The sequence below is a fragment of the Perna viridis genome, chromosome 1 (genome assembly GCF_037379345.1).
Source record: "Perna viridis isolate PV_CMFRI_1.1 ecotype Kerala chromosome 1, ASM3737934v1, whole genome shotgun sequence".
Classification (NCBI taxonomy): domain Eukaryota; kingdom Metazoa; phylum Mollusca; class Bivalvia; order Mytilida; family Mytilidae; genus Perna; species Perna viridis.
Window position 1 is genome coordinate 21,306,475 of NC_142445.1, and position 14,718 is coordinate 21,321,192.

A 14,718-nucleotide genomic window follows, 5' to 3' on the forward strand; every position below is an offset into this window, starting at 1 on the left:
ATCTGACTGTTTCACTGTGTACAGATATTTTATCAGATCTATACTACAGTAAGTGCAATAAGCGAATGCACAACATTTTTTTGTTTAACTTCTATTTTCAGACTTTTTCTATTGTGCAGGATAAACATCTGAGTTGTAGTTTTGTCAAGTATTATGATTGTCCATAAAGCTGCCGAGTACAACTTTTTCCTATTCAAATAAAACAGAAATTAGCCATTATTATATCACAGACTGTATTTAAACAAAAACAAATAAATATCAAATGAGATATTCCATTATCAGTAAATGTGTGTACTCCAAAACAGAATATTTTATCATCACATAGTAAGTCACATTGTTTACTTCTTCTTTTTGCCCTTCTTTTTTCCACCCTTCTTGCCTTTCTTGCCCTTTTTGCCTTTGCCTCCCTTGCCGCCTCCATCACCATCCTCATCTGCCTGGGCAGCCTTTGCTCTTTTCTTGCCCAAAGGTGTCTTAGCATACCAACCCTATACATATATATAATACAAAAATCACCCAGTAAGTTTTAGAACCATGATTTTAAAAGTGTAGAAGGGATAAACAGGATTTAAGTGTCAGTATCTGTAAGAATCAGGCAGTGGGTGTAACATAATATGAAAAAAAACCACCATTTTGATAATTTAATTTGACTATTTTCACCACCAGAATCAAGGAAAAAAGACAATATTTTCCATACCATGTGGATTGAGTTATAATTTCATTGAAATGCACTGAAAATGAACATTTCAAGGGCAAATTACTCAAAACCTCATTTTTCTAACATTCTATTGAAAAATCTCTGAGCAAAGCCAGTGATGAAGAGATCAAATAATGGTCTTTTCAAATAAATAAATTATCCTTGAGTGATATAACATTGTCAGATCGGTGGGGTTTTGTCATGCATGTTTCTGATTTTTCCCATTTTGCCTGCTTCTTACAAACACTTACACATAAGAATTTGAAAGCATCTGAATTGAACTGGTTCAACAACTGAAAATCTATACATAGACACTAATTCCAATGAAAAAAAGTTTATTTGCAAGATGGACAGACAAAGTAACATACATGTTAATAGACAAGTCATACTACCAATTCGGCAAGCAAGGTGGATACTTCAAATATAACACCTGACTTAATCACTAGTTAAAAATTGGTATTATTGTACACAGAAAACAGTTTTAAAGTATCTGTATACATAAGAAAAGCAAACATACCTGATAAGAGATCAATAAAAGGCTTAATTTGACTTAAATTATAGCAGAACATAATTTTCAAACTAATGTAGAACATAGTAGTTAAAAGTATTAAGTAGCCTTTCAATTTTTTGTTAAAAAATTTTGACTACAAACCTTGAAAGATTCTTCTTCTTCTTTGTATATAGGATCAATTCTGGCTAAGGGAGCAATAAATTCCACTGATGTTAAAGGTTTCTTTGATAATGCTTGAATACGTCTTTCTGTCAGAACCTGTTGTATTGCTGTAACCATGTGACCAGGTGTGTATCCATCGGTAACCTTGGATAATGAACTGACATCCAGATGGTTACTGATAGTTCCATTATATTTTAATATTAATCTTCTCCACAATACTGAAATACAATGTAATAGGCAATAATGAACTATGAAAAACGAGTTTTTAAAATGCATGTAAAATAATTTAAAATGTAAAGTAAATAGATAAAGCTTCTTATCTGTTTATGTTTCTTCATTTTGGTTGAATAAAAATTCTGTTATGCTAAGATAAGTTTCAGTGAGTGATTCGAAATTCAAAAAAAAGAGTTTGGCTTGCTGATTGGTCGAAAAGGGGGTCCATTCCAGCAATGTCCAATGATTTTCTATATTATCAAGTAAAATTGTATAGCATAAGGGAGAGGCAGACCCCCGCTCTCCCCTTTGGACTGGTCTATGATATAAAAGGGAGTGGGATGATAATTACACCTATAGCTCTTCCTTGGGTACCATATTTTCGTTTTATATATATATATATATATATATAGACTTACAATGTCTTGAAGCATAGTCTGGCCTTGGTATCAATATAATTCTTTGATAAGAAGATGTTAATGGTTTCATTTCTCCATCAAATGGGCACCTTGATGTTCCAACAAGTAAAAGTCTATCATCTCCTTTTATTGTCTTTAATTGTTTGGGAAGTTCTTTTTTTAACCTTTTGGGGTCAGTCTGAAAGATAAAATAGAGCAGTGTCTAAGCTATTATATAACTAATATTGAACTCATCACCAAAATTAATTTTTATTTATGAAATACAATTTGAACTTTTACATAATTATGATTTAATTGAAACTTAGTTGAAAAATATGTGTTAAGCAGAAATTTTACAAAAATCAATCATCCAAATTTTTAAGGTACCCAACACTTACCCCAAATTTGCCAAAAATCTTACAAAAATTAAGGTGCTATCCAGGCAATGAGAATAATTTAATTATGATTTTTGTGAAAATCAATACCATCTAAGTTTTAATCATTACCAACACATCATATGATTTGGGAGAAAGTCTTATAAAGACACCATGTTTCAAGCAAAAATACAGACAGTGAAATGGTGGACAAACAAGTCAAAAACATTATCCCATCTGCACCTTTGTAACTTGTGGTAAAATAACATGATTTTAATGTTATTTCATATGGGTGTACAATAATGACTTACAGGATCTGACTTAGGAACTTTCTTTTTAAACATTCTTTCACAGTCACCAATCCATATCACTGATGGCTGTAACTCTCTTCCAACCTGAAAAGTTAAAAAATAATATTGTTAGTCCCTATCAAATGTTGTATATTCAAACTGTTCACTAATCATAAATCTAATCTTTAGGGTTAAATAATTGGCAGAAACTCCTGAGCTAGTAACACAATTATTCAGTTTTCAGACTTGTCAAGTAATTTGTATTCCAAAGCATTTTTGATTTTGTTGAATAATCTTTTGTCATATAAAAACCCAAAACATGGCAGACAGAAAGTTTTATGGACAGAGAATAAACACATGAACATGAGGACCACTAATACAGGGAACTATGAACAGAAATTAAACACTTGTGTGAGGAAATTGACGATAAATACATAAATTCTTATAACTACACTATACATACCTTGAAAACCAAATGCATTAACATTTTCAGACCATCTTTGCCTGGATATTTGCCTGCTATATTAGTGGCTGATAAATCAAACATGTTAGCACCAGTTTCATTACATATTGCCTGCACTAACATCTTTTTACCAGTACCTCTAGGACCAGCTAATAAAATGGACTTGGTTAAAGGTGCTTTTTCATGAACTGCAGGTGACCCTACAAATATACAATTAATTCAAGAAATGAACAAATAATCATTATATCTACATTTGTATAGCGTTTCTATAAATTGAAATATTTGGCCTTTAGACATGACCTTAGAAAAAAAAAGTAACCATTTGTAGTCATATTGCATTTAAAAAAAATCTGCTAATTTTCATGTATGCTTTATAATAGGCCCTTTTTAAATTGTAATATAAGAGAAATCTTTACATTTTCATTCTATAAACTACCAGTATATAATATCCACCAGTATTAAGATATTAAAGTCAAGTGTTTTCTAAACTCAAATTTTATAGAAGTCATCTAACTGCTTTTGTTTGTTTGTTTGTTGTGGTTTAACGCCCGAGCAGCAATATTTCAGCTATATTCCAGTGATGAACATTAAGTGGATGATCAAATGAACATGAAACGATGATGAAATGAAAAATAGGATGGGAAACAAGGATAATGGGGTCAAGAAATTTTGATTGCCACCGAAAATAGGGAGAGGTGGGCAGGGTCGGGCAATTTAGCTTCCTGTGGCGGAGCCCTATGGTTCCTACTCCGGAAGAATACCACAGGAGGGTTTTTTAACGTGCAAAGAATGTGGCATCTTTCCCAACATGGTGCACCACTATGGTTTGTGGTCATGGTTTCCGTATTATAGCCTGACAACCCTAGCATGTACATGCCTGGGGTACCCCATTCCACCACCTGGGGCACACAACCCAGTTGCTCTGTGGGCAGAGCACGCTAGCCCCCGGCTACGGTTCTGAGCACTATTTAGTCGCCTTTTACGACAAGCTTAGCGCTGCTGCAGGCCTATTCTTTTGACACCCGGACCTGCACGAGTCATTCATACTTGTGAAAAAGGCAGGTATCCAATTTAGAGAATTAAAGATTTTTTAAAAGTGAATAAATGGCAAAAATTCCTGACCTGACCATATTAAAACTGGACAGGTATTATTAAGCATTCTGTTAAAGATTAAAGGTCTTATACTTCATTTCTTACCTAGAGGTAATATACCAAACTCAGTAACTAGCCTCCTGACATCACTCAGTGAAGGCATGGGTTCTATGTTAGCCTGGCGTAGTGTTGTACCCAGATAACTATATTCCCCCTCATAGTCTGATAGCTTCACTTGTGGTGTCCTTACAATAATACCCTCTCTGACTAGCTCTTCATATAAAGAATCAATAGTTCTGAAATATACATAAGAAAATGCTTTTAAAATTTAGACTTGTTAATAGATTATTAAATTTTAATGGTTAAGTTTTTTACTGTATTCAAAATCTGATGTTCTAGTACCAAACGATATACACCATTTATGATTATACATAAAGTATTTCCACTTCAGGTAAAAATGTATTCTAATATGACTCAAAATAGGGATTTTATATGCACTTCCATAGTAAAAGAATGATCATGCTTTGATGTAGATAGTCGGCTCAAAATCATGCTGTCCAAAGTGACATATGGAGTTAGAAAGTGATTGTTTGAACTTTCAATGTAGACATTTAGTGTGTGTCAAAGAAAGTCTCACATATTCCTTTTGGTCAAGACATCAACCATAACAAAATTGTTATTTGAGTACAACTACCTCTGTCCCTCATTGGCAAAGCCTAAAATCATATTAAATTAAGACAGTTGATGTGATGTAATCAACTAATACCTGTCAGATGTCAAATCTTTATCCTTCTTCTTCTTTTTTCCCTTCTTCCCACTTTTCTTTCCTTTCTTCTTCTTCTTTTTCCCTGATTTCTTTCCTTTACCTTTCTTTCCCTTATCTCTGTCTACAGCCTATATGAATTATTGTAAAATACTTTTTTCTTTAAATCATTCAACTTAACGTATATCTCTGATTGTATAAGTTTGTATAAGTTTACTGACACAGCACTATATTTTAGTAACTTTAACCAAGAAATAGTGCAACTTTTCAGTTATGTATTTAAAAAACTGCTGTAACTATCAAAGTCCTAATATCATTTAGGCTGCATTAAAAAAATAAATACAGCAAAATATCTCCCATTAAACAAAGGTTTTGATGAAAGAAACTGTATATGATATGATATATTACAACTAAATAAATCATGCTATATGTGTTTTGTCTACTCATAGGTTTAGTTAGGAAATATCACAGTAAAAAACTGAATTCAAATGAGACATACAGCCTTGAGGTTTTTGAGCTCAGCTCTCATCAATTCATCAACTTGTAATCTTATTTCATCCTCTACTTCCTTCCTTTTCTGTTCTTTGATCAATTCTGCATCATGTCTTTGTGAAAAGTTATCTTTTTCATCTCTGGTTTGCCACACACCTACACAAAGAGCACCAATGGTAATGTAAACAGTATAATTATAAGCATGCTTACTACATTTGGTACCAGTTCAACTGGTTTTCCCATAAACCCCACATAAAATATTTATCAGTGTTGCATATTTTCTGATGCAATGTAAGTAGATAAATGAAAGATGTGGCATTGTAAAGTTTTAAGAGAACAAACTGCCAGAAAAAGAAGTCACCTAGCTGTTTTTATATAAAAAAAACAAAACAAAAACAAAAACAAAGCAGAAACCTGTATTAAACACTATTTTAACTTCAGCCTTGAAAAGGTACATGTATATGAGCAACTATTAATCTAGCTTTTAACAGCAATTTCATTTAAAAAAAAATGAAACTTTCTGTAAAATATGAAACAAATAGCATTGCAGGTGATTTCTTATTCAATATTATGTAAACATTTTTGTACATAGTTGATATGTTTACCTTTGTAATCTTCATGTCCTTCTTTGATAGAGGGGACAAATGAAGATTCTTGCATCTTCCATCCCTCCTCTTCCTCCTGTTAAAAGAAATTAATCTTCTGTCAATCAAAATATTAACCTCATACTTAACCTCAAAAAAGCATCTCATCACCTGAATATAGCTGAAATATTGCTGCTTGGTCATATCTTGACCTTTGCTATAGTGTTAAACACAAAAAAAATCGCAAGTGTCATTTTGATTTATCAAAATCAGAAAAGCCATATAATACAAAGTGTAGTTGTTTAATTACCTATTCTGAATCATAACCCCAAAGACAATTTTAACAAAGTACAAGTAGTATAAATATAGAGTTTCCTTCAGTTAAGAGTGATTTCAATTATTTCTACAATTGAGATGATAAAATTTATATTTTCAAAACACAAGCATTACAGAGCAAATTCAAATATAAAAATTTTACTGTCGTAAGTGATAAAATATTATAAACAAGATGTAGCTGAAGAAAAAAAAACAACAAAATATAATATGGTGAAAAAATCTCATTGACATCTAATCACCCCTCAATACTAAAATACCCATGTATGTTAATGGCTCACTAAGAAAGAGTAAAAAGACTTACATCATCATCGCCTCCTTTCTTTCCCTTTTTCCCTTTCTTGTCTTTCTTCCCTTTCTTTTCCTTCTTATCTTTCTTCTTTCCTTTTTTATCTTTCTTCTTACCACCACCCTCTTCCTGTATAAATTCACAATATATAAAGTACAAATATTTTCATTAAAATTTGTCATTCTACTGAGATTGGAAAATAGGCAATGATTGTGAATTATTTCTTTCATAGACAACATAACTAAAGTTAATAATTTTAGTAGGCAGTAAAGAGATTTGTAGTCCAGTTTAAATAAGTTTTTAACTTAAACAAATCGCAATGGAAAATGTTTTTATTAAAATATATAGCATTATGACCCAAACAACCACAGAAAAAAGTGTAACAAAATCTTACGGGACGAAAACCTCAAAATATGCATTTCAAATTTCCTGCGGAAATTTACATTGGAAAGGGGAAATAACTCTGTAAAAAATAAAGTTTTTGACAGATTTTTGTTTCTTTTTAGTAGAATATTTACTTCATCATTTTCATCAAATTGGAATTCTTGGACTTCATTATCTCGAAAAATGGACACCTGGCTTACTATTAAGTTTCTTAATCTAAGTTGTTGTTTGATTTAAGATTAAGTTCTTGATGATCCACTAATCAATGACAAAATGTCTACCATTGCCACATTTTATTTATCAGATAAAGCATAATTATGATTTTGTTATATCAGCCATTTTGACAGAGTTATCTCCCCTTTCAAGTAGTAATTTCCATAGGAAATTTGAAATGCTTACTTTGAGGTTTCTGCACATTAGATTTAGTCAGACTTTTTTTCTGTGCTTATTTTGGTTATAATGCATGAATATCTTCTGTTGCAATTTGTTTAGGTTAAGGGCAAAAATTTTGCTAGATTGGCTGGACTATAATGGGATTATGTTTTACATAAATAATTAAAAAAAATGAAATTGAAACAACAGATACACACGAATTCAGTTGACAAATTGTAATAGAAAAGCCTTAAATGAAAATAATGAAACATTACATATCAGAATTTTTATATTTTTTTATTTACATTTACATGCTCTAGTTTTCTTTACTACATGTACATCTAAAAAGCTTAAAGGTGACTGGTTTAAATCTATGCACATTTACCCTTTAGATAAACAGTTATGAAACCCTGTGTATATTTGAAATCTGTCCAATTTCTGCGCAAGGTGATTCTCCAATAACCAGTGTTAAAACTGAACTTATCATCAGAACAAAGACTTTAACCAAAGAAATGTGAAGAACATTTCCCAAATAAACCTTGTTTAGTAAATATGAATATGTATATGTGAACACAATAATACTATTTTTCTGTGAATATTACATAGCTCTACTATCTGCATTCAAATTTTGACCAGCTGACATAAACTATAAATGACTAACTACTATAAAGTAAGAAACTCCTCCTAACATACTAAATTACCTTTTTTCTTTGCTGATGAAAATATATAATGTACACTTTTATAACATCCATATGCATGTGCATTTACAACATATTGCAAGTGGAGTACTGGTTACACAAACAAGTACAGAGAAATACAATAACAATTATTGTCTAGGGAATAAATGACAGCAAAGAGGGATAACTGATATATTGACCACAAAAACAAAAATATTAGGGCTAAAAAGTATTTATATAATAATAATCAAGATTGGAAATGTATTCAAATGGTAAATGATTTTTGGCAGAATGTGTGATATATAATTATAAAATCAACCTAAAAGAGAGGGAATCTGTATCACAGTTTGTGGCTTATGTATTGTGCAATGCAAAGTACTTTATATATATATATAATTGGGCAATAAACAAAACACAAGGTATTCCTGGAAGTTAATAAAATAAAAAGGTCATTGAAGGTTAAGAATCCATTTGATGTAAATACCTCAAATATAGATTCACAATTTACTTGCTGGCAAAAATGAAGACCACATATTAATTATATACTAAGTACAATACATAAAATCTAAATGTAAATCAGAGAAAGCACCTATAAAATGTAGTTGATTAAAAGTGAAAAATACTGTATGAAGTACAATTTTAATAATAATTGAAAGAGAAGAAAATGCTAAAGTTTTATAACAAGATAGGAGAATTCAAGCAATCTTTTGGCCAATGGAGATTATTTCTGCTTTTGCTTTAATGGAATATAAATGAGTTACCTTCTCTTTCATCTCAGCTTCAAGTTCCTCTGGGCTTTTTTCCTTAAAAATCAAAGCTGAACCCCCATCATCTTCATCAGGGTATTCTGGAAATTTTCCTGTGGCATCTCTAAAAACCAAAGTTATAAACATATAGGAGGCAGCTGATTTGTTTTTCAGTTGAAAAAAAAACAAATTTCTTTAAATGTACCATTAGTGTGAAAATTTGGTAAATAGCAATAATATTATAATATACAAAAAAAATCAAAGTTTACAGCCATGAAAATAATTCACAATTCAGTGTTATATTCAACTTCAAAAGTTAATATTACAGCAAAATCTTCAAAAACATGAACAAATGAGTGAATCATGTTAGTTGACCTGTTTTTTCCTCAACATTTTTTATAAAGTTTTTCTGAAAATGCACCCAGCTATTAATAAAGTAATCATATTAAAATTTGCAATGAAAATAGGACTCTGAAAATGACAACCTTTATTCATATTTTTAAGCATAAACCTTCAAAGAAGATATGAGCATTGAACAACCTTAAAATAGGAGTACTTTCATTGAAACAGCCCATGAAGATAAGGACACTTTAAGTTGGACTATCTCCCCTGAGAGTATCTTGTGTATTTTTAACTTCTTATATACCACTTTATTTTTAATACCTGATGCCCTATCTTCATATAAGCTATTTGAAAAGATCAGAATATTGAACAATTCAATTGGATTATCTCCCCTTACAAGCAACCTTTCCTTTATATGTCTACTGTAGATACCTTACCATCATATTATTTGGAGGGAATTTATTGAATGATGGAAAATGTTTAATATTTTAAAGATTTTTCTACTACAGTCTTTTTCATCAAACTACCTGCATTCTATAAACCATTGTCTAATCTGGTCCATCATAGATTCCTTTATATCTGGACCTTCAGACTCTTTGATCTTTTCTTTGATCTGTACCAATGCATTCTGATATTCAACTTCATAACTAGACTGTTTTCCTCTTCTCTCATTTTCCCTTTTCACAGCTAATGCTTCATGAGTATTCTTTAGATTCGCAGGTCTTGGTGGAGGTGCCTAAAATTTTTTCATGCAGATGAATTAGCCACCTTTTCATCAATACTTGGACAAGGGTCTACCCATTTTAGACCCACCTATTGAATGATTGTCTCTTAATATCACTATATAAATAGTTATACTAAGAATTGTAATCATTTAATTTATACAATGTACATATTGCAACAATTTGTCATATCTAGGGCTTTCATTTGGATTTATCAACAAGTATAACAAAATACCAATTGTGCCTCAAGGGAAACAAGCTTCTGTAAATATATGCTCCTAAAGTAACTCTGCTTCATATTATAAAGACAAAAATAGTTTAATAACAAAAGTTGTCCTGGAAATTTGTATCAACAACAGAGTTTTTAAGTACACTATATAATTACAAAGATAGCATAAGGCAAAGATGACATTTTCTAAACATTTCTATGTAAGTTTTCACTTGATTTTGCCAAATGCTCTTTCAAATTAATATAAACTGTGATAATAAATTTCATTACCATCCCAATAAACATCATTTCCTCTTCCCTGTCTCTTTTAGTTTTCCTTCTTTGAGCAAATCCTTTCCACACCTGTAAATATACAAAAAGATATCTAAATTTTATTTAATGCCTCTTTACATTTGATCCCATGAAGCTCTTGTCAAAAGAAATCAAATTGTTTGAATAATAATAGTTTCCTATATAGAATCAAGAAAAACGTCTTAAAATGTTGAATTATCTCCCTTTCATAAATTGTATTCTAATGTGTTATTGGTAAGCATTATGACAATAGGTAATTTAAAACAAAAAAAAACTATGTTTCAATACATGTATTTACAATTTTTTTTTTTATGAACTACTGTCGGCTTGCGACAACAATTACCTTTTGGATCCTAACAGCAGCTACATCAGGATCTAAGGTAGGAGCTCCTGTACGTCTCTGATTTTTTTCCTGAAGTTCTTGCATCTTGATTTCCTTCATAAATTTAGCACGTAACCTGCCCTGTCTAGCTCTTTCATGTATCTGTACTATGTGAATAGCATCTTCAAATGACATCTTTATTTCCTCTTTCCTCTAGAAAAGTAAAAGGATATAAACCATTTAAGAAGGATTGTAAGTTGATTATTCTGAACTGAAAATTATTACAGGTAGTCACTACAAATAAGTGAGTTCAATTTCTTCCTTATAAACAAAGACAGTCACCTCCAATGTTGAATTACATTGTATTAATTTGAGTTAACAGAGTTAGATTTTGTATTGTCTGTCTCTTGATGCTATTGCAACATTGTTTGAACAATGGGAATAAATAGGAAATGTCACTTACATCATCTTTATCCTGTGGTCCCATTTTAGCAAGTATCTGGCCTAGAGTTTTTTCCCTTTTCTGCAATGCTTCCAACCTTTCAAAGATGAAATATTTGGGAATTGGTATCTCAACATCATTCTGAAAAAAAAAGAATCTTAATAACTCACCACTGTAGAAAAGAAATGATTAACTTTTTTTTTGTGTTCTTACTAAGTTGGTTATAAAATTACAAAGTTCTATAACAAATTAGTATGAACAATGTACCACTACTGATGATTTTTCTATCTTTCTAAGAATTGTAAATAAATCATGCTTATCTGTATTTATCCTTTACTTTTTAACAATAATTTTAAAATTTCTGTAAACTAGTATACAGATTTAAGTTATACTTACTGGTGTCAATTTCAAATCTGAAAGAACATCGTCAAAGTAATGATACTCTGAGAACTCAAGATTAACCATTTCATGTTTCAATTCAAGAATTCTTCCCATGGCTCCATCAAGAACATGACGTAATACTCGTCTCTTCTGAGGATGCACAATCTGATCATAAGACTGCTCCAATTTTCTAAAAATCTGAATGTACTTGATGTACATTGTCGCAAGCAGTTGAAAGGCAGCCAAACGATCCTGCAAAGCAATTTATAAATTAAAAAAAAAAATGAAGCACCATAGACAACTTTCACAACAAAAGTGTAAAGGAAATGCATTGTAAGAATCTAAATTTTATGCAAGTTGCTTCTTTTTCTGGAGATAGAGAGAACAGCATTATATTTGATATTAAAATTAAATTTGATTTTCTTGTCATGATATTGCACGTAAATAATTCATGTTTTAGACAGTACTTTCTTTCTTTCAGAGACAATGAAAATAGCTATTACATGTTCTTATAAATACATTGAGCATGTCACAATGAAGAAAATGCCTGTATGTATAATACCTTCTCTGGTTTTGGTGGCTCCTCTGGTATCTCCTGTTGTAGGAGATCCTGCAGAGCTGACTGTCCCTCTGACCATTGTTTGTTATAGGTACTGAAATTGATTGGAAAGAAGTTATTTCAACATTTAATATAGATTTTGTTATGACAGGAAAATACAGTTTCATGGTATTAAATTATCAGAATCCCTACTGATAGTTTTTAGGTGAGTGTGAGTGCCCTGCACGTTTTCAGCTTACCTGGCCATTGGCCATGTGAGCTTTTACCATCATTTAGCATCCATCATTGTCCGTCTTCATTGTGGTTGTTGTTAACAACTTTTCTAAACTCTTCTCCTCTGAAACTACTAGACCTATAAGAACCAAACTTTGTATAAATATTTCTTGGGGTATTCTGCAAAGAATAAATGTGGGGATTTTTGATCCGTCAAAAATATAGCTGCTGTTACTAAAAATAAAACATAGGGGTCAGACAGAAGTTTTTCACATATTTTTTCCAAAACCGTCAGGCTTTAGTTAAGCGAAACTCTGACAAAGTAAAATAGTTCAGAATGATGAGATCTATCTGTGGTCAATTTTTTTTTAATGTTGAGCCATGTTGGAGTAACTGCCCTTTTTCAACATTTTTCCACTGTTTTTAATGTTATTTCTTTCAAAAATCATCTCGTCTAAGTCTGATCTAGAATGTTTCAGTTTCACATGTTGAAGATGGGAGGTCCTATATTTGACATTTCACATTTTCCTCTTCAAAAAAAGTTTCTGTTTTATGTTTTTTTTCCAGCTGACATTTTGAGAAGTTGACAAGACTGAATAAATTATTACAATTTTAATCCTTTGCTGTCATTTTCAATCATGTAGTCAATTTCTCAAATTTATACCTATGTGTGTTACACATTACAGGAGTGTCAATCTGTTCTTGCATGGGCCCTTAACTTGTAATGAATTATTCAGATAATAAAAGACCAATTACAAAGGTGTAAACAACAGTTACTAACCCTTTAAGCTATCTGATGAACTGTCTCCAGATATTGCGCTTGGCAAATTTTAATATTTTTGACAAAAATATTTAGCACAACCCCTGATTTGCATGTAAACAGGAAATGTACCAGGTAGACACTGTAATATTTTATTCAATAAATGAGTAATACAAAGAGGTGGAAACTGAATCAATAATTTTTTGAAAAGAATTTTAATGAAAGAATGTGCATTTACTCACACAATTTTATCTTCAAAAGGTCTTTCGCTAAGAGATTTTACTATTTTGTTTTCGCACTATTTTATGCGGCAGAAGTCTTTGAATGAAGAAGTTTTAAGCCTATCGTGTGGGAGAATTAGAGGGAGGCTGGGCTAAAATGCAGGAGTCAGAAGGATTACAGGTATGCAAAATTAATCAAATTAATTAACAAGGAGAAGTTTAAGTGAATTCTGTTAGAAAAATAACAAACAACTTCTCCTTGTCAAAGAGAAATGGGAGTAGTAAGAACAAACAAGGAGAACTTTTTTACTCATTTCTCCCTCTAGAATTGACCTGCTGATGGTTGTATGTTTACCAAGAAAGTGGTGCTTGAATGCACAAACAGATAAGGTTGCTTAACTGTTTTATATGTATTATGCTATTTTTTGTTTATTGTTTATCTGAATTTATGTGATTTATATTGAAAGTGGTAATAACCTAACTTAAATGAATTATTTGTAGGTTTCAGTATCACATCTCCCTGAGAGGCTCCCTGAAAAAAATAATATATCTCGGTGTTTAAAATAAACAGCATCTCCATTTTATCACTCTACCTGTACACAATGGCATTTGTGCTACCAACATAAGACTGGAATACTGGAGTCTCACTGTATCACAGTAGTTATTTGTTTCCTAGACTGAGGAAAAACAAGCCTCTAGAATTGGATTTTGAAAATCACTTCTTTCATAGATATTGCAATGGCAATTTGTAGGGAGTTGATGTACTTCATCAACTTTTCAATAGATTATTTCTTTTTTAACCAAGTTTAATCTTCATTCAACTTGACAGCAATTTCTCGTACATGACCATAATTTGAAAATGGCTGAAAATCATGTAAAATATTTGAGTTTGTCCTTAGGAAAACTGGAAAAAAAGTTTACACGTGGTTCCTAGTTCAAACACAACAAATAGTGAAATACTGAAATTGAAAATATGTATTGTTCCATGTTTTTGTTCTAGCAAAACCAAAAGGGTGTATGAACTGTAAAAAAATACTACTGATGTACAATCTTGATGCATGTTATGACATTCAACATAAGTTTAACTGCATGTACTGTATATATGAATTTCATCCCCAGCCAGCTCAGGCCGTCGCGGCGTCAGGGAGACCTTGTATCTCATAAAAATAGGCTAAAATCATGTTTAATAAATGAATATTTTAAAGTGACACCTCAATACTAATTAACTTTATACATCGGTGAATTCCGTAAAGACAGTATATGAACAATTATTCAAACCTGTGCGACATTTTCCTTTTTTAGAAGCAACAACAATACTGTTCACCAGATTACGCCATATTGTTTCATTCGTTTCTATGACGAATGAAGTCTCGCAATCGAGACTGTGAATTTATCT

At 31.3% G+C, this 14,718-nt stretch overlaps 1 protein-coding gene across 1 annotated transcript; it reads right to left on the reverse strand.

Annotated features, from left to right (window-relative positions):
* Positions 1 to 216: 216 nt before the first annotated feature.
* LOC148627751 (dynein regulatory complex subunit 11-like) lies at positions 217 to 14,686 on the reverse strand. The gene is made up of 18 exons (XM_088577818.1): positions 14,601 to 14,686; positions 12,132 to 12,222; positions 11,585 to 11,821; positions 11,210 to 11,329; positions 10,768 to 10,959; positions 10,404 to 10,475; positions 9,710 to 9,918; positions 8,856 to 8,964; positions 6,677 to 6,790; positions 6,061 to 6,136; positions 5,463 to 5,611; positions 4,967 to 5,094; positions 4,306 to 4,496; positions 3,109 to 3,308; positions 2,667 to 2,750; positions 2,003 to 2,180; positions 1,350 to 1,588; positions 217 to 488 (listed from the first exon to the last, which is right to left on the reverse strand). The coding sequence occupies exons 1-18, from the start codon at positions 14,609 to 14,611 to the stop codon at positions 339 to 341; spliced, it is 2,550 nt and encodes an 849-aa protein (XP_088433944.1). The 5' UTR covers positions 14,612 to 14,686; the 3' UTR covers positions 217 to 338.
* Between the last annotated feature and the right edge of the window lie 32 nt (positions 14,687 to 14,718).

Excerpts from the sequence above, each read along its gene's own strand:
- LOC148627751 (XM_088577818.1), bottom strand. Across the intron at positions 4,497-4,966 it reads AAAGATTTGACATCTGACAG|AACTATTGATTCTTTATATG; the intron begins GTATTAGTTGAT and ends TGTATATTTCAG. Across the intron at positions 3,309-4,305 it reads GTTTGGTATATTACCTCTAG|GGTCACCTGCAGTTCATGAA; the intron begins GTAAGAAATGAA and ends GTATATTTGTAG.